This window comes from Idiotropiscis lumnitzeri, chromosome 14 (genome assembly GCF_059441095.1).
Source record: "Idiotropiscis lumnitzeri isolate Australia: NSW breed Sydney's pygmy pipehorse chromosome 14, RoL_Ilum_1.0, whole genome shotgun sequence".
Lineage (NCBI taxonomy): Eukaryota > Metazoa > Chordata > Actinopteri > Syngnathiformes > Syngnathidae > Idiotropiscis > Idiotropiscis lumnitzeri.
In genome coordinates this window covers 18,690,691-18,708,392 of record NC_142404.1, presented here as the reverse complement: position 1 = coordinate 18,708,392, position 17,702 = coordinate 18,690,691, and the positions used below count along the sequence as shown (strand labels likewise).

At 43.1% G+C, this 17,702-nt stretch overlaps 2 protein-coding genes across 8 annotated transcripts in view; one reads left to right on the top strand and one right to left on the bottom strand.

Annotated features, from left to right (window-relative positions):
- The window catches only part of mlphb (melanophilin b), a 77,186-nt gene extending 67,845 nt beyond the window's left edge, over positions 1-9,341 (bottom strand). For 6 of the 7 annotated variants that reach the window (XM_088314535.1, XM_088314534.1, XM_088314539.1 and 3 more), the window contains exons 1-3: positions 8,648-8,903; positions 7,829-7,962; positions 2,851-3,079 (exon numbers count right to left, since the gene is read on the bottom strand). The gene's annotated coding sequence lies outside the window, so the exon portion shown is untranslated. Of the gene's footprint in view, positions 1-2,850; positions 3,080-7,828; positions 7,963-8,647; positions 8,904-8,930; positions 9,057-9,226 lie in introns of those variants that run through there. The other variant, XM_088314536.1, reaches the window with a different exon arrangement.
- The window catches only part of col6a3 (collagen, type VI, alpha 3), a 50,071-nt gene extending 33,967 nt beyond the window's left edge, over positions 1-16,104 (top strand). The window contains exons 28-64 of the mRNA XM_088314533.1: positions 31-651; positions 725-1,318; positions 1,418-2,029; positions 2,783-3,117; positions 3,679-3,757; positions 4,133-4,278; positions 4,359-4,451; positions 4,542-4,595; positions 4,730-4,801; positions 5,427-5,453; positions 5,537-5,581; positions 5,667-5,720; positions 5,800-5,862; positions 5,941-6,006; positions 6,449-6,502; positions 6,570-6,605; positions 6,693-6,755; positions 7,256-7,318; positions 7,574-7,636; positions 7,902-7,964; positions 8,047-8,097; positions 8,212-8,247; positions 9,297-9,359; positions 10,142-10,204; positions 10,293-10,325; positions 10,405-10,441; positions 10,876-10,887; positions 10,981-11,474; positions 11,645-11,747; positions 11,861-12,562; positions 13,077-13,182; positions 13,281-13,336; positions 13,909-14,175; positions 14,271-14,351; positions 14,734-14,793; positions 14,889-15,077; positions 15,531-16,104. Of these exons, the coding sequence (XP_088170659.1) occupies positions 31-651; positions 725-1,318; positions 1,418-2,029; positions 2,783-3,117; positions 3,679-3,757; positions 4,133-4,278; positions 4,359-4,451; positions 4,542-4,595; positions 4,730-4,801; positions 5,427-5,453; positions 5,537-5,581; positions 5,667-5,720; positions 5,800-5,862; positions 5,941-6,006; positions 6,449-6,502; positions 6,570-6,605; positions 6,693-6,755; positions 7,256-7,318; positions 7,574-7,636; positions 7,902-7,964; positions 8,047-8,097; positions 8,212-8,247; positions 9,297-9,359; positions 10,142-10,204; positions 10,293-10,325; positions 10,405-10,441; positions 10,876-10,887; positions 10,981-11,474; positions 11,645-11,747; positions 11,861-12,562; positions 13,077-13,182; positions 13,281-13,336; positions 13,909-14,175; positions 14,271-14,351; positions 14,734-14,793; positions 14,889-15,077; positions 15,531-15,571 (5,597 nt within the window). The 3' untranslated portion in view covers positions 15,572-16,104. The remainder of the gene's footprint in view (positions 1-30; positions 652-724; positions 1,319-1,417; positions 2,030-2,782; positions 3,118-3,678; positions 3,758-4,132; positions 4,279-4,358; positions 4,452-4,541; positions 4,596-4,729; positions 4,802-5,426; positions 5,454-5,536; positions 5,582-5,666; positions 5,721-5,799; positions 5,863-5,940; positions 6,007-6,448; positions 6,503-6,569; positions 6,606-6,692; positions 6,756-7,255; positions 7,319-7,573; positions 7,637-7,901; positions 7,965-8,046; positions 8,098-8,211; positions 8,248-9,296; positions 9,360-10,141; positions 10,205-10,292; positions 10,326-10,404; positions 10,442-10,875; positions 10,888-10,980; positions 11,475-11,644; positions 11,748-11,860; positions 12,563-13,076; positions 13,183-13,280; positions 13,337-13,908; positions 14,176-14,270; positions 14,352-14,733; positions 14,794-14,888; positions 15,078-15,530) is intronic.
- The last annotated feature ends 1,598 nt before the right edge of the window (positions 16,105-17,702 follow it).

Here is a 17,702-nt window from a genome sequence, read left to right as displayed (position 1 = left end):
AAATGCTTTTTTTTTTTTTTTTTTTTACAGAAATTGTACCAAGCACAGGTGGAGAAAAGAGGGATGTTGTGTTTCTCATCGACGGCTCAAGTACAGCACGAAATGACTTCCCTTCCATTCGTGAAATGATCAAAAGAGTTGTGGAGAAGTTAGATGTTGGACTGGATAAAGTCCGAATTTCAGTTGTACAGTATAGCGACGATGCAAAGGTAGAGTTCCTCCTGAATGAATATTCCACTAAAAACGAAGTACGCCAGGCAGTAACGCAACTTCGAAGCAGAGGAGGAAGTCGTCTGAACACAGGTCGCGCTCTTGAGTGGGTCTCTCGGAACATCTACCAGAGGTCCGCCGGAAGTCGCATCGAAGACGGAGTGCCTCAGTTTTTGATTGTAGTTACCGGAGGAAGCTCTACAGATGATGTTACAGCTCCAGCGGACCAACTTAAGAGAAGCCATGTTGCACCTATCGCCATCGGATCAAGGAATTCAGACCTGGATGAGCTGAGGAAAATTTCCTTGAAGCCGGAACTTGCATACACAGTTGAAAGTTTCCAGGAGCTTCCAGCCGTGGAGCAGCGGCTCATTGATTCAGTCAAAACAATATCCGCCACTGATATCATTGAAAGTTATCGCCCTCCTGATGTGATCTTTGGTAAGATGTCAATTTTTAATTGACTTTGCTTGAATAGATAACTAAACATCCTCCGTTTTTTATCTTGTTCCAGATGTGTTAGACGTCGGCCGAAAGGACATCATTTTCCTGATTGATGGCTCAGATAACACAGGTGTCACGGGCATCGCTCACATCCGTGACTTCATCTTGAATCTTGTCCGACAACTTGACGTACGACCTGACCAAGTGCGCGTGGCCCTCGTCCAGTATGCAGACCGAGTCAAACCAGAGTTCTCACTAAATTCACATAATGCCAAGACAGACGTTATCACGGCTGTTAGAAAACTCCGTCAAATGGGCGGCCGCTCCTCCAACCTAGCAGACGCTATTGAATATGTCATACAGAATGAGTTAAAGCCCTCTGCCGGTGTTCGACCTACGGAGGCCTCCCAGCATCTTGTGGTTCTCACAGGTGGACGTTCCCCGCAAGATGTGTCGCTCTATGGGCCTTTGCTCAAGGGATCCAAGGTCAACTGTATTGGTATTGGAGCAAGTGGCGCAGACACAAGGCAACTTGCCCAAATTGCTAAGTCACCGGAAGACGTCCTTCAGGTTCCTACGTTCCCTGGCCTGCCTGCAATCAATGACAGATTTGTGGCAAGACTGAGGGGGACCCTCCCTGATCCCACCCCAGACGAGATTCCAAGTGAGTGTTATGGAAATGAACGCATTTTTAAAGTATGTTCTAACAGCTAGGATCACTAATGACACACCCTTTTTCCGTCTCTGTCTCATCTCATCCCAGCACAAGGCCTTCCTGCAGCGAAGAAGGCTGATATTGTGTTTTTGGTGGATGGCTCCATAAATCTGGGCAGAGAAAATTTCAATAAAGTGATGGCATTTGTCGCCGAACTAGTAGATCTGTTTTACAGCGACCGAGACAACCTGAGGATTGGACTGGCGCATTATGGCACAGACGTGTCGGATGTGTTCTACCTCAACACTTACAAAAACAAACCAGAAATTATTAGTGCCATTGAGAGTGCCGATTATAAAGGGGGCCGAAGAACCAACACAGGGGCAGCCATTCGACACATCCAAAATGTTCATTTTTCCAAAGACAAGGGCAGTAGGAAAGATGAAGGCACTCCTCAGATCCTCATGGTCATCACGGGAGGACCGTCGTCTGATGACAGCAAATCAGCGGTACTCGGCTTAAAGAAGAGCGGTGTGAGAGTCTTTGCCGTTGGAGTGGGCGACACGGAGAATGAGTTAGAGGCCCTTGCCAGTGACTCCACTACTGTGGCCAGAGCCAGAACCTTCCGGGAGCTCTCCGAGCTCAATGAGCAAATCTTGGGGACGTTAGACGACGAAGTGAAGGGCAAGTTGTGCGTTGGTGTACAGGAAGCTCCCAAAGGTAAGAAATGTGACTGCATTATTTCGTCATCATAACAGCTCAATAGATCAACAAACAGACAGACGGGCAGATATACAGAAAAAACAATTGGGGTGGAAAAAAAAACTTTTGCTATGAACAGCATATTTCTGTGGGAGGTAAACCGCAATACAACTAATAATACAATTAATTGTACAATATAGAATCAACCATGAGCAGCACGGTGGGTGCTGACTGGTTTGCACGATGGCCTCACAATGCGGAGGTCGTGGGTTCGATCCGTCTCCGGCCTACCTGTGCGGAATTTGCATGTTCTCCCCGTGCCTGCGTGGGTTTCCTCCGGGTACTCCGGTTTCCTCCCACACTCCAAAAACATGCATGCCTGGTTGATTGGACACTCTAAATTGCCCCTAGGTATGAGTGTGAGCGCGGATGGTTGTTTGTCTATGTGTGCCCTGCAATTGGCTGGCAACCAGTTCAGGTTGTCCCCCGCCTACTGCCCGAAGACAGCTGGGATAGTCTCCAGCACCCCCCCGGTTCCCTTGGGAGGAGAAACGGTACAGATAATGGATGGATGGATGGATGGATGGGTGTACAGTAGTACGTTCCGTATAATGATTGTAAATATGTCATATGGATAGGATTATTGCACAGAGTCCAGAAGTATTGCTCTCGTACAGTGCTCAATTGTTAAAGCGATGAATTGTGAAGCGTGTGAATGATGATAATGGACTATATAGTTGGTGTTTCATCTGACAATCTTGGCTTTTCTAGCTTGCAATCTCGAAGTGTTAGTGGGCTTCGACGTTTCTGCCCAAAATATCTTCAGTACCCAAACCAACCTTCTGAGCAAGATGGCTGCCATTCTGCAGAGGATCTCCAAAATGTCGACCATTAGTTGTTCGTCGGGGCAAATTCCCTCCATTCAAATTGGAATGCTTGCCATCGGCTCCACCGGCCAGCCGGTCCAGGTGGACTTCTCCGACAATGCCGACCAGCTGTTGGATGCCTTTAGAGGCCTTCGCACGCGAGGCCCCTTCGTTCTCAGCGGCAAGACCATCTCAGCTTACACTGACAGATTCAGAAACAGACAAGATGACACTGTCAAGGTGAGTTCATGAGACACATGTGCAGTCAAACATCAGTTCACTAATTTCATTCCTTCAGCAATTCGGTTTGCGAACCAAAGTCATTTTTTTCCATTTACGTAAATGGAGATACTTATTCCATTCCAGTACCAAGTAAACTTTTACTTATTTCCATGGGTTTGGCTGAGAAGAAATGAACAAATAAATGAACCCTTTATTGCCTCTTTGTTCCTAAGAATATTGCAGATGGTAGATTCAGCCAAAACAAGATGTGCAGATCAGAAACATTAGATAGAGATCCTAACAGCACTCATCACTATCGCTTTTCACTATCATGATAGTCTCAGTGAGGGCTAATTGAGAGAAAAAACAGTAAGCCGCAGTACCTTTTGCTGAAGTGTGTGCTGGGCTGAGCGAATAATGTTGACGGCGGCAATGCCAAGACTGCTCACAAACTGAGTTTGAAAAGTCTGTTCAAAAAAACGATTTGCTCTTGAACAGGGGGCGCCTGTCAACTTGGGTTTGAGTGTACTTGGAGTGATGATGTTAACATTTGATTTTTTTTTTTTTTTTTCATTGAAGGTTGTTGTTCATCTAACTGACGGTATTGATGCACCCTATGCCGAAATGAAAAGGCGAGTGCAAGAGCTCCGGCAATCAGGTGACAACTACACTTCAACATAATCAACTCTCTATATATCAGTAATGCCATTGTGTATTGAATGCTAGACGAACAGTAAAACAAACAAAATGAGCGCATGCATGCACAAACTAATGCAGACTCGCCACAGGATGAGACAACTGGCCAAGCTCCCTCCATCTTAACATGCCACATGTCATCCGACCAGACAGCACCTCTTTACGTTCACATATCTAAAAGACACAACACTGGATTCATTACGTTTACATGTACTTAAATCATGTGAAACGTGTGAAACTTTTTTGCACCTTTTACGGGTGTGTAAAGATCATACCCCCGTGACGGTTTAGGGTGTTGACTGAAATGACAAAAGACAAATATTCCATCTACAACCAGGAGTCAACAGTTTGATCTTGGTCGGGCTGGAACGGGTGCCCAAGTTTGAAGAAGCTGCGTTGTTAGAATTTGGCCGTGGCTTCAGGTACACCAGACCCCTACGACTCAACATCCTAGACTTGGACTACGAGCTAATGGAGGAACTTGTAAGTGGACAACTACAATGCGTAGAGCGATGCAAAATAATGTATATTGACTAACACGACGTTTCCTTAATGTTACAAAGGACAATATTGCAGAGAGAGAGTGCTGCGGAGTGCCGTGTAAATGTACGGGCACAAGAGGAGACCGGGGCTCCATAGGAGTTTCAGGGCATAAGGTAATCATTGGGCAAAAAAAACCAGATCAAAATACCTTGAAAAAGTATGTAAAAAAATGCTGATAATTTAGGATTGTTGTGCTATTTTAGGGTCGTCCAGGTGGTGCAGGAAGCCAAGGACATCCTGGTGATGAGGGTGGACCGGTAAGTTTATTTGTGTTCCCTTTCTGACAGTGTTTACTTACTAGACAATTTGCAATAATTCGGTTTTCATGAATTATTTCATTTCTTTATTGTCATGTGTTAACATATTTTGGTGATAAATCCTCTGATAACAGGGAGAGCGAGGTCCTCCGGGTGTGAATGGAACTCAAGGTTTCCAGGGCTGTCCTGGACAGAGAGGTTTCAAGGTAAAAAAAAAAAATCATTTCATCGATTGTACACATTTCTGGTGAATCAGAGACCTCTTGAAAGTGCTTCATTATTATTTTGGGGGTTTCTCAGACAATTGTAATCCTTGTGAAAATGAACATCACAAGTTTAAACCTCAAAACGGCTCTGAATTGTCTTAAAGTCAAGTCCACAAAGCTGTTTAACTTTGAAACACAAAATTTGCTTTCATGAGCTTGAAATTAGAATTCTCAGAGCAGCTACGTGAATCACTATTTTTTTTTTAGCTTTCCCATACAGAAATACTCTTTATTTCTTGAGAAGCCGTGCCTAAAAAAAAAAGGAGTCTGCCATTTTGCTTTGAAGACAATTGGTCGCAGTGTAGAGAAAAGCACTATATAAATTTGATGTATAAATATTAAGAACGAACTTGAAATGTTAGCCGATTGCGACTAAGTTTGAACTTCATAGACAGATGGGCGACGCAAAACGGCGAAACAATTGAGTTTTCGTTTTTGCATGTGGGCAGCACACGGCAAATTTTGATGACATAAACGCAGAGGGAACTTTTATGCGTACTATTTATCACTGAATGATGTCAACTTTGCTATCTGCTAACTATGATTTCCGACATACTTTCTTTAGGGTTCTCGGGGATACTCTGGAGAAAAGGTGACTTCATTTCCTTTTCAAATTAAAATTGTGAGACTGAGCTATTTGAAAAGCACTAATCAAAAAATGCTAACCTGTCGCAGGGTGAATCTGGAGAAATCGGCCTGGACGGTATCAACGGCGAAGAGGTAATCTTTTAAAATGTAGTCAAAGAATAGTATTGTGACATGGATTTGGATTTGGATTCATTTGCATTTGTGGGGTTGTTCTCAGGGCAAAAGTGGAGTAGCTGGGCCCTCTGGAGACAGAGGACATTCTGGAAGAAGAGTGAGTAATGGATTTTTTGGTAGGATTATTTCCCAGGCAATATTTTCCCATCTGACGTTTTTGTCTTTCAATCTTCCAGGGTCCTAAAGGCATCAAAGGCCAAGCAGGAGACGGAGGAGAAATGGGAATCAGAGGAGACCCTGTGAGTTTAGTCAAATGAGTCTTTAATATGTTTATTAGTGATAATAAAATAATTTGGCTATTGTTTCTTTTTGAATAGGGTACAAGTGGAAGGGATAACGCCCGACCTGGACCAAAAGGAGACCCTGGTGATGCTGGACCAGCGGTAATGTCCCCAGTTGCATACAGTATATAGAAACATAATACGTAGCATACGACATCATAACAATTCAGGGAACAGAAACTAGTATGAGATAAACTCTCAGAACACTCCAAACACACACACACGAAACATACAAACACACTTCCAAACGGGCACAAAACACAAACTCACTCAAACACACACGCACACGCCACTCCACACAAAACGCACACACAAACACAATCACCCCACACATAAACACACACTCCTACATCAAATACTAACATGAATAAACACATGAAACCACCACATACACACACACACACACCCCATACGTGCACCACGACGCGTGGTGTTAAATCAAAGTGATGTAATTAGTTTTGAGTACATTTGATCCATAAGACCCATACAGTACAGCGCAAAAAACTCATCTTGACTTTGTACGCTTGTGTCTTTTGACTGCTAGGGCGAGCCCGGCGAGGACGGAAACAAGGGAGCCCCCGGAGAGCCAGGAAGAAGGGTAACATGTTCAACCACTCGTCGGGTTTGCCATGTGGCCGCTGTATTTATGCTGATGTTTTCATTAGGGAGGGGATGGGAGACGAGGTGCACCGGGACAAGCTGTAAGTCTGCTTTTTTTTTTTTGTGACGTGATATGACTAAGGGTGATAATGTCGCCTCGTTCTAATATTTCGCTGTTTCCAATCAAGGGAAACGCAGGACCGCCTGGAGTTGAAGGTGTGAGGGGAGAACCTGGAATCGGAGGATCAAGAGTAAGTCCTCTTTGCCATTGTTTAGAAAGTGTTCAAATTTAGAGCAAAGCCATGACATGCACGTTAGTGTTAAGCTCAGGAAAGTTAAAAAACATTTAAAAAAAAAACAAAACAAAACAATAAATCAGCTCCCAAAACCAGTTTCTTCAGTCTACATGAAATTGAGTAAGCATGTCTGCGTTAACAGGAGGCAAGAAAAAGTCTCAAGGACCCATGTTAGAAACTGAACAGAAAATGAGCCATTTTGGGTGAATTCTCTCAGTAGGGCCCCCTGGACACTTTGAAAAAAAATTGCCCCTGACACCAGTTTCACAGGCAGACACGAAATTGGGTGGACAGGTCTCTTGTAACAGGTCGCATAAAAAAGTCTCAAGGGCTCATGCGAGAAATTGAACAGGTGGTCTGGTCTTTTCAATACACATATTGTTACATCATGTCTAGTTGTACCATCCTGAAAGCCGGTGCATCGTAACAATTGCCTGATTTGTCTTCTTGACAAGGGTCCAGCAGGACCAAACGGTGCACCAGGACCCAGAGGAGAAGATGGAAATCCTGGACCTAGAGTGAGTAAGCCTAGTCGCGCTTTTCTGTTACAAAAAAAATCAATTGTCAACTTTAACTGTTCATCCAGAAAGTATTGACACATTTTGAGGTGATATGTGTAGAATTTTGAAAAAAATGAAGGCATCCCATTCCACATTCCGGCTGTAGTAAGACAAAATATGGAAAATGTAAATACTTTCCGGATGCACTGTATATTTAAAATCATAACAGCAAGTAAGGTCTTGTTCCAATGTGGGGATATTATTCCTTTGTAGGGTCCTGGGGGAAGCCCGGGTACTGCGGGAGAAAAGGGAAGGAGAGGAGCCGTCGGTCGCAAGGTACGCACTGGAACCGATGTTGGCGTGGCTTTGTGTTCTTTCCGCGACAGCCTTGTTTAATTTCTAAACACGTAGAGCCTAAGCCTCGCCCTCTCTCATGTTACTGAGCACACATGAGTAATCTATCCGAGGAAAACAACGCTCCGTAGACAGAACAAAAAAAATATTGCGATCAAATGTTTATATACATACCTAAGAGATGTTTAACGTTGACATTTTTTTTTCTATTCGTCCCGCTCTGTCCCGGGTTTGTGTCTTTGCATAGGGAGAGCCCGGCGATCCAGGCATCAAAGGCGTTGTGGGACCCCTCGGACTCCGCGGAGAGTCTGTAAGACAGATTTTATTTTGTATTGTAATGCTGATGAAAGATGGCGAGCAGCTCAAAAGGATGTGTCGCGTTTTCCTCGAAGGGCGAAGATGGCAGAGATGGCTTCGGGATCTTGGGGGCCAAAGGAAGAAGGGCAAGTCCATTTGGTCATCCTGTTGTTTGGACTTCGAACATACTCATATACGACTGTTATCATATTACCACAAATGATCTCGTTTTGATACAATGACATGTTTTTCATCCCTAGGGTGATGAAGGCTTTCCAGGGTTCCCAGGGCCAAAGGTAAGCAAAACACTGACATGAGAAAAAATATTTACAGCTTGTTTTTTGCCTCCAATTCATTTAAGATAGCTGTGTAACTGTAAGCATTCTGTGTAGGTCCGTGTGTGTGTGTGTGTCTAAAAGATAATTCAATAAGTATCTCAACAAAACAATAGGATTGAAGGACGCTTCAATTCCAAGTGGAACAATTCAACTCCGAAAAAGGACAATGTGTGGCATTAAAGAAGAGCATTTCGCGTGTTTGAGGATGAATACCATTATGACTGAAGCAAGACACACTTCACTGTATCTTCCAATACATCACCTCAACAACTCTAAACATGTAAACTATAATTTATTCGTTCACAATCAATTTGTATCCGTATAAAAATTTTAAACAAACAGATCACATCGTGCTTACCACAGATTCTAATGCAGAGGCACCTGCCTGTCGGTATGCGACTTGTTCCACTCATACGAAACTAAAAGTGCCCGTCAGAAATATCTCCGGATTGAAACAAGCCAGTCAGGAAAGCAGTGCTGCTTGATCAGCCTCATAAAGTCCACTTCTTCTCTGCTAGTTCGCCTTGGAAGTTCATTTTTAATGTCGTCTTCCAACATAAATCAAGTTTCGGTGCACATTAGATCTCAACCAATCAGAAAACGAGAAGTGGATGAACGACCGAGAGGACGGAGAAACTCACTTGTCTCCAGATGGTGTCGAGGAAGTGAATCTGCAATCTGATTGGCTAAAAGTCGACGCCCGCACTCGAGATTGTGAAAGCGTTGGACGAAGTAATATTCGCATGGCAACACGTATCAGCTGCAATCTGATTGGACAAAAATAAATACATCAAGAAATAAACAGAAATTACAATTTAAAACACACAAACGACAGAAAGTGGCACGGTCATGACAATTAAATGAAATTAAGAAAAATGACTGTTGGGAAAAAATATTGCTACTTAATTTAAATTAAGCAAGAGAAAACTACGTCCACCTATTCAAAGAGTTGCTGAGTAGTTGCTGTCTGCTGATGTGTCCGGGTTCTCCTTTTTCTAACCATGCAGGGAGAAGCTGGTAACGCAGGAAGCAAGGGTGGACCTGGTCCTCGAGGAAATCGTGGACAGAGGGTAAACTGCAATATTACGTTATTGTTTTTTTTGTTTTCAACTGTGGGGTGTGATTCCACTTTTGGCCACTAAGCGGAGGCACAGTATTGCATATAGCACTGTGTACGTTGAACAAAAAAGAAGAGAAGTGTCAGCATCATTTCTGCTGATTTTATTTTTCCATTATAGAATGCTACATTGTTATAACAGCAAATGTAACGGACACGCCTCAGGAGATCATCAGCTGAAAGATATTTTTGATTTTTCAAAGTAGGTTTTTAGAATAGGGGTTAGGGTTTTAAATTCGAGTTTTCAAGATAGGGTTAGGGTTTCAAATTCGAGTTTGAATCTTTCAAAGTAGGGTTAGAGCTGAGTGATTTATGATCATCATATTTATTTTGATTGATATTGACATCACAATGAATAAACCTTGATTTCAAAACAGGTCACTCTCATTAAGGTTTAGAATGGCAGAAGTCATTCGAGATGGCACTTTAATAATAACTCATTTTTAAAAGATTAGCAAGAATATCACACCTCGAATTTCCTGTTAGCCTCTCAATGGGATCTTACATTGACTGCTAGCATTAGCGCAGAGGATGTTTCTAAAACAAAAAATGTCTTGGTTTTAAGTATATAATTCTTTTTAGTTGTGGCTTTGTGTTGCGTTTGTTTCTTTGTCTTGATCTTAATGTTAATATGATCGCGTGAAGCCAAATCGGAAGTCCATGAGTTGTCCAGCCACGGTAGCTTGCCGTCATTCTATGGTGACAATCACAAGCTGCCATCTATTTTCCCGCCAGGGCGTGTCTGGAAATGCCGGAACAGTTGGGCAGAGAGGAGAGGTCGGCTATCCGGGGCCTTACGTAAGCAGCGTCCTTCACTTCCACTTCATCCGATAATCTTGATGTTGTCCAAACGTTAACATCCCCGTCTATCCTTTTGGTGTCTTAGGGTCAGAAGGGGCCGAGAGGACCGGGAGTTGTGGTACGAACACTTTTAACAGCTCATTACTTGGAATAGAGATTCAGATTGATGTGGGTTTTTTTTTTTTTTGTCTCTTCAGCAATGTGACCTCGTCAAGAAGATCCGAGACAATTGTCGTAAGTGTCACACGTTCAGTTCATCGACACAGCTGAAGGAGACATTCTGTTTTAAAACACTTACCAGGTGTCATAGCAACTTCATAGATTAAAAGTTGTTCTTAAAAATGCCTCAATATTTGAAAAATGCAGTTTGGGACTATTATATGAAAAACCAAAATGAATATTTTAGGGCATTCATACCATAAGACAACATATATTTCTATATGAAATATTAGAGAAAATATCAAAATTTAGAGGAAGAGTAAAATGTATTAAACAGAAATATTGATGAGTACTACCAAATATAGCAACGTTGTACAGTGTGCTGTATTAAGTGTAAAATTAAAAGTTTACTTTCAAGTGCGCCAGAAATTCTTGCTCGAGAAGTCGTCCGCAATTTGCTTCAACGTTTGATGTGCTCTAATTCTCGTTTTTGTCCCTTTCATGAACAGCGTGCTGCTACGGTAAGTAGCAAACGCCGCCGCCGTTTCCACTTTTAGCATTCATGTCCCCACCCCCAAAAAATAAATAAATGATGTATGCGTGACCTCCCTTAGGCAAGCTGGAGTGCCCTCTGTACCCGACGGAGTTGGCCTTTGTGCTGGACGCGTCCAACGACGTGGGGCGGCCGGCCTTCAACGGCATGCGCGAGGCCGTGCTGCGGCTGCTGCGCGACCTCACCGTGTCGGAAAGCAACTGCCCGCGGGGCGCCCGCGTGGCCCTGGCCCTCTACAACAGCGAGGTGACTACCGAGGTGCGCTTCGCCGACGCGCTGAAGAAGCGGGCGCTGCTGCGGCGCGTGGAGGGTCTGCAGACGCTGCAGACCAACAAACGGCGCAGCCTGGAGACGGCCATGAGCTTCGTGGCGCACAACACCTTCAAGAGGGTGCGCAGCGGCTTCCTGGTCAGAAAGGTGGCCGTCTTCTTCGTGGGTGGCTCGGTAGCCAACGCGCAGGCGGTCACCAACGCCGCGCTGCGCCTCCACGACTCCGGCGTGGCCACCTTGTTTCTAGTCAAGAGTGACGACAGGGCCCTCGCCAGAGCCTTGCAGGTAATGATGATTGGTTTTGAGGCTTTTTTTGGGGCTGGGTCTTTGGTTTGGTTTAGGGTTCGGATTTGTATTCATTTTTTTGTAGGGTTGAGTTTTTCTTAGGTGTGGATTAAGGGTCAAATTTCAAGTTTGATGTGTCACATTCATGAGATTTTCTTTATTTCCATAAGGTGAACAATACGGCACTAGCCCAGGTCATCGTTTTGCCCAGCCCGGGAAGCGCACAGTTCGATTCAGTCATGACTAAAGTTATGAACTGCCATCTCTGTTTTGGTAAGAGCATCCAAAAATCTCAAAGTTAGGACATTTTTATGTTATATTTTCTGTTACATGAGTTGCTCCACTGTTGGTGTTAAAAAAAAAGAACGGGCCTCGCTCTTTTGCAGACATCTGCGCCCCAGACCAAATGTGCGACTACATCCCGCCGTCATCCGGTCGAGACCGAAGGTCTTTCACCACCGACGTGGACATCGACATGAGCTTCGTGATGGACAGCTCAGAAAGCACGTACCCCGTCGTCTTCACAGAGATCAAACGCTACATCGCGCACATGGTGGAGCACCTGCAGGTGTCCTCCAGTCCCGAGACATCCGCTCACCACGCCAGAGTGGCCGTCCTCCAGCAAGCGCCCTACCACTTCCTCAACAACCAGACCAAGTCTCCCGTCCGGGTGGACATCGGCCTGACCGAGCACCGGTCGGCGCAGGGCATCGTCAAGTTCCTGCTGGACAAGACGCCCCAGCTGGAAGGAGGACGCTCGTTGGCGGCCGCCATGGAGTGGACGGTGGAGCACGTGTTTGAGAAGGCGCCCGTGCAGCGCCCGCGCAAGGTGTTGATGCTCTTCGTGACGGGCAGCGTGGAGGAGGACGAGGAGCAGCTGGTGCGCGTCGCCACCGAGATCAAGTGCAGAGGCTACTTTTTGGTCATCTTCGGCGTCGGCGAGAAGCTGAGCGCCACGGACGCTCGCGTCCTGGCCCGCATGGCTAGCGAGCCCTCCGACGTCTTCTTCAAGAGGCTGGACACCATCTCGCAGTTTTACGACAAGCACCTGCTCACCTTTGGACAGATGCTGCCCAAGTACATCAGCAGTAAGGGTTTTTTTTTTTTTTTTTTGCTACAATATTATTGTATGACTGTCTAATTTTCTGTATGCAAACATTTTTAGTTTTTCTTTACTATATATTTTTTGATAACATTCTGGACTCTATTTTCATAGATGGTGCAAATCTGGCGCGGCGTAAACCTGTACGGAGGAAGGTTACAGAAGCTCATAGTTGCAGTCCAAAAAATATGTTTGCGCCGTTGTGGGAGTGAACACATCCGACTCCATTTGTCGCCTCTCATTCCCTTTAAAGAGAGCACACACACATGCATTTCGGTGGGGACAAGAACGCTACAATCTGTCGGAGCATTGTCACTGCTTGCTTGCATGAAAAACCATCTACAAAAATAGAGCCCTCGAAATGTTAACATTTTAGGTTCTTTAGCTTTTTTCTATTGTTTTTTTTACGGATGTCTTATATTTTATCGTTATTATTTTTGTCGTGAAATGTTTCAATGATTTGGTCATTTCTGTCTAATTGTGTTTGTCTTCCATTGCAGTCGAAAACGCTTTCTTCATGTCCCCCGAAGTTTCCAAACACTGCAAGTGGTTCCAGAGTGACCAGCCCCTAAAACACCCTTTCACCACTTTAGCACGCCAACCACAGTGAGTTCTTTTCTTCATTTTTATTCATAGATTTATTGATGCATTATCGGCATAATCATTATCTTCCTCGCTTTTCCACGTGATCTTCTTGTTTACAGGAGCCAGACAAAACATCACGAAAAGCAGCAGGAAACTCATCCAGTCAAGCACAAATGTATGCTCTATTGTTACAAAAGGAAAAACTGATGGGATTATTATTATTTTTAGCAAAGAGTTACAAACAATAATCACAAGCCATAAAATATAAACCCCAGACAAAACACAAATATTAGAAATAAATACAAAAATATAAGATGCCAGAAAACAATAAAGTAATAAAATAAAATAAAATGTACATATATATTTTATGTTTATAAAATAAAAAATAAATAATTAATTCATGATTAATTAAAAAAAAATTTAATTGGACACTAGACGGTTAAATGAAAATGACAAAACGGATAAAGTTCAGGAGATAAAGAACAAGTTGATTGAAAATACAAAAATATTCATGTAAAATACACACGTACTTGTTCCAAAATATTGTGAATGTCATAAAGAAATATTAAAGCAATCATGCAAAAATATTATATAAAAAGTATAAAAATATTGGGGTGAAAAAATAGAAACATATTGGACCCCCACTAAAAAAAAACACTCATAGTAGATGAACAAATTTTCAGTGTTTGAGTCCTCAACTGCTAAAATGCTGCTTACTTTTTTTGGGGGGGTTTCCGCCGTGTTCAGCGTTGGACGCGGAGGAGCTTCACGTTTCCAACGTGACCCGGAGCGGCTTCAAGTTGCGTTGGACCAACCCGGACCCCAAGAACTTTGTCTACTTCCAAGTGACGGTGACGCGACTGCGCGACCACGCCGTGGCCGTCAAGACCAACGTGTCGGCGTCCGAGATTTCCGTGGACAAGCTGGAAAGCGGGCAGACGTACCACGCCGTGGTGACGGGCCACGGCGCCGACGGCCACGTGCTCGCCACCCACAAAGGCGTCGTCACCACTAGTCAGTCGGCAAACTTTTCACATGCCAACCTCGTTGAATATTTCAATGAGGCTCTCTCGGCAGAAGATAAACATTGTTGCTTGTGTCACTGACAGAGGCAGCGGCGCAACGGCCAGTCATCAACAGCCGGGTCATCACCGCCACAGTCAACAAGCCACTGGACAAACCAGACACGGGTAAGCAGGCCTAACTAAAAAAAAAATTAAAAAAAAAGGACAAAGAAAACGCTATCCTGCAAGAATAAAATAGACATTTGAATAATGTTGGGAATAAGACACAAGGTACTAAAATATTGAGAGGAAAAGTACACAAATTTTGGGAATAATTAAAAAATGACAAAAAGCGTAAACATTTACAAAAAGTACATTGTACAACTCGACAAAATATTGGAAACGTTGGTCAAAAATAATTACAATTACAAAAATACGCAACTAAATGAAAGGAATTTGTCAATTGTGTTTGTACCACAGAGATAGTGAGAATATCTTTTGAAAGATCATCAGCGGAAAATATTTAGTTTGAAGTATGCACTTATTTCCATATGTGCTGTGGTGACAGTGCCGGAGGAGCCTGAGCCTCAACAGCAGCAAGTGGACAAGGTGGAGCTCCACCCGGCTCCAGGTTAGATCCCCCAAATTTCCATTGCCTGACATTCATCATCTCATAATTCGGCATTCCGACTCCAACTGGAAAAATGATATTTGGCTTCTCAACTGCGGCCTCCACAGCCGTGGACATTTGCCAGCTGCCCAAGGAGGAGGGCACGTGTGCCAAGTTTGTCCTCAAGTGGCACTACGACACGCCCAGCAAGAGCTGCGCGCGCTTCTGGTACGGAGGCTGCGGCGGGAACCAGAATCGCTTCGACACACATGAACAGTGCGCCAAGGCTTGTGGAAAACCAGGTAGGAGGTCGTCACACTGGTGCATGCCAAATTCAAGAATACGCTTTCCGAGAAGGCGACAAAACAAGTGCTCATGAGAGAGAAAATAAATAAATTTAAAAAAAATATATATATATATAATTTTCTTTTATTATTATTATTTTTTAGATTTTCAATAGAGCTTTGCTGAAAAAATATATTTTTTAAAATATTTACTAATAAGTACCGTTTTAGGTCAAAATTTCAACTTTACTTTCATGTGCCATCCATTTTTATTGCACTATTATTTAAAGGGATCGTTTTATTTTCCGACATTTAATCGCCGTGTTAACATTCGCATAACGTAACGTGTCTTAGAATAATATTACTACATAATAACAAATAATATTACATCAACATTTGGAATCCAGTTCAACTTGGGGTTCAATGTTGCACGATTGACAGTCTGATGTTATTTTTTCCTTTTGTTCCCAGCGCCCATCAAGCAAAGGGTGATGGCTTCACTCAGCACATAGGAGACGGGTGGCACCCGTGGCCAGCCTTTATCTGTGTTTTGAGGAGAACAAGCCACACTGGTCATACTGTATGAATGGAGGCTGCACTGGATTCCACACAAATGGACTTGACTCCGCCCCAATATCTTCAGCTGGTCATTTTGTTTTGTTTTTTTATTATTTTCCATGTCACAAATGAAAAGCAACAATCATTGCCGCATGAATTGTTTTGTTTGGTTCTTTTTTTTTTTATCTACTGGTGCTACTTAAAGCGTTTGTTTTACAGATGGTAATGATGTGCATTTTGTTTTGTACAGCCAAGTTGTCCGAATGTTCGTCGTGCAGATTTATACTTAAGCAAGCGGTAAAATATGTCCCGTACATTGAGGACTTGCATGAATCACTTCACCAAGCTTCTTTTGTTGCACATTCACCAATTGGCTTTTGTCTCTCCTTTTAATGTCATTTGATGCCCGTGTTATTTTTTCTTTCTAGCCTAACACTCCACACACACACAAAGTCTATTAAATTGCTCACAACGGCTTGAATGCAAATACATGAAGTGCACTTCTTGATCCACTGCCTCAAACAAACCAAAAAGCAATCTCAAGATAGAATGTATTTGTTGAGCTGTTTTGGTTTCATTTACTGAAACTTGTGTTTCATCCGACTATAGAACACAAAATAAAATAGACTTTCTAATAAACAACTTCTGTTTTTTTTTTCTCCCCTTCATCAGTTTTTCACATTTTTTTTTTTTCAAGGTCGGGCCAAACGGGACTGAGAGTGACTGCATTTGAATTTAATCTGAGACGCCCCATCTTTATATGATTTATTTGAACGCTAATAATCAAAGTGTTTAGTCACACTACTGGATTTACTTATTTCATATAAAACCTCTCAGACACTTCTAAAGAAAAAAATACTGGAGTGCTCAGTTTAAAAAGTTGTATGTTATCATGCTTCAAAAAGTAAATCCAACTAAATTTGTCCTGCCAAGCGAGAAACGGATGTCTCTTTTTTTTTCTTTTCAACCGAGCAGTTTTTCCAGATGTTACATCTCTCGGGATGCTTGAAATATTAAAGCAATAAACTTTTCATTTCCTGTATTACTCCCCATTCAATTAACATCTCAGCTCTGGCTTGAAACTCGGAAGAAGAAAAAAAAAATCACTTTATGAAAAACACAGATTGCCACTCAAAAGTGTCCTACTGTGTAACACAAAAGGTGTTTATGCTTTGGGGCTGCTTTGCTACTTCCGGCACGGCGCGTTTGCGTCAGAAAGTAGGTCGTAGTTCCTCCTGTGGCTTCTCTGATGTCAGATGTAAAATGATAAAGCACAACTCCTTTTTTCTCGTCACTTTCTAGCTCAACGCAAAGTACGAAAGCAGCACACATGCACCCGATGACTAACACCGCTGGCGTTGCGTCTTTCCAACAAGAGCCGTAAAAGTCAACGGGTTGTAAATGACTTTCACATTGAGCAGCAGTAAGCTGTTAAATTCACTCCAGCAGGCTTACGGAGGCAGCCCAACAAACGGATTCAAACACACACACACACACACTTTTATGTGGTTAGGTGCAAGCACAGTGGAAAGAGAAAAAAAATACGTTAGGCCCAGTTGGTAGTTTAATTGAAAGATACAAAATTGCAAATTATCAGGAGAGGACACACAGAAAATTCTCAGGGCTCCTGGCATGAAATTGAAAAGGAAGTCCCATGTTTTGTTTTGAAGCAGCCACAGCTCCCACAAAGGAAGAGGGTTCGCTTGCGTGAATTCACCGAACTTGAATGAGCCGACTCAGTGTTGACTCAACTGATTTGGTTGTAAATGTTTGCTGCCCTGCGTTAGCGAACTCACCGCAAAGACCACTGATTCGGACGATTCAGTTTTATCAGTTCAGCCGACGACTCACGTTGAGCGGACTCAGATGATTGCGTTGAATAGGCGCATTCAAACGCATGAGCACTCTTCCATGATTTGTTTGGATCGTTTTAATGAGCTAACTCGCAATAAATGTTCAATTGTATCTGTTGATTGACGGGAGGCAGCAGACTCAAATGAATAGTTTGTATGTGGAATCACAGGACTTGGTTTTATGAGTTTGGCTACTACATTTAGGAGACTTGAAAAGTTCTCTTGCATCATT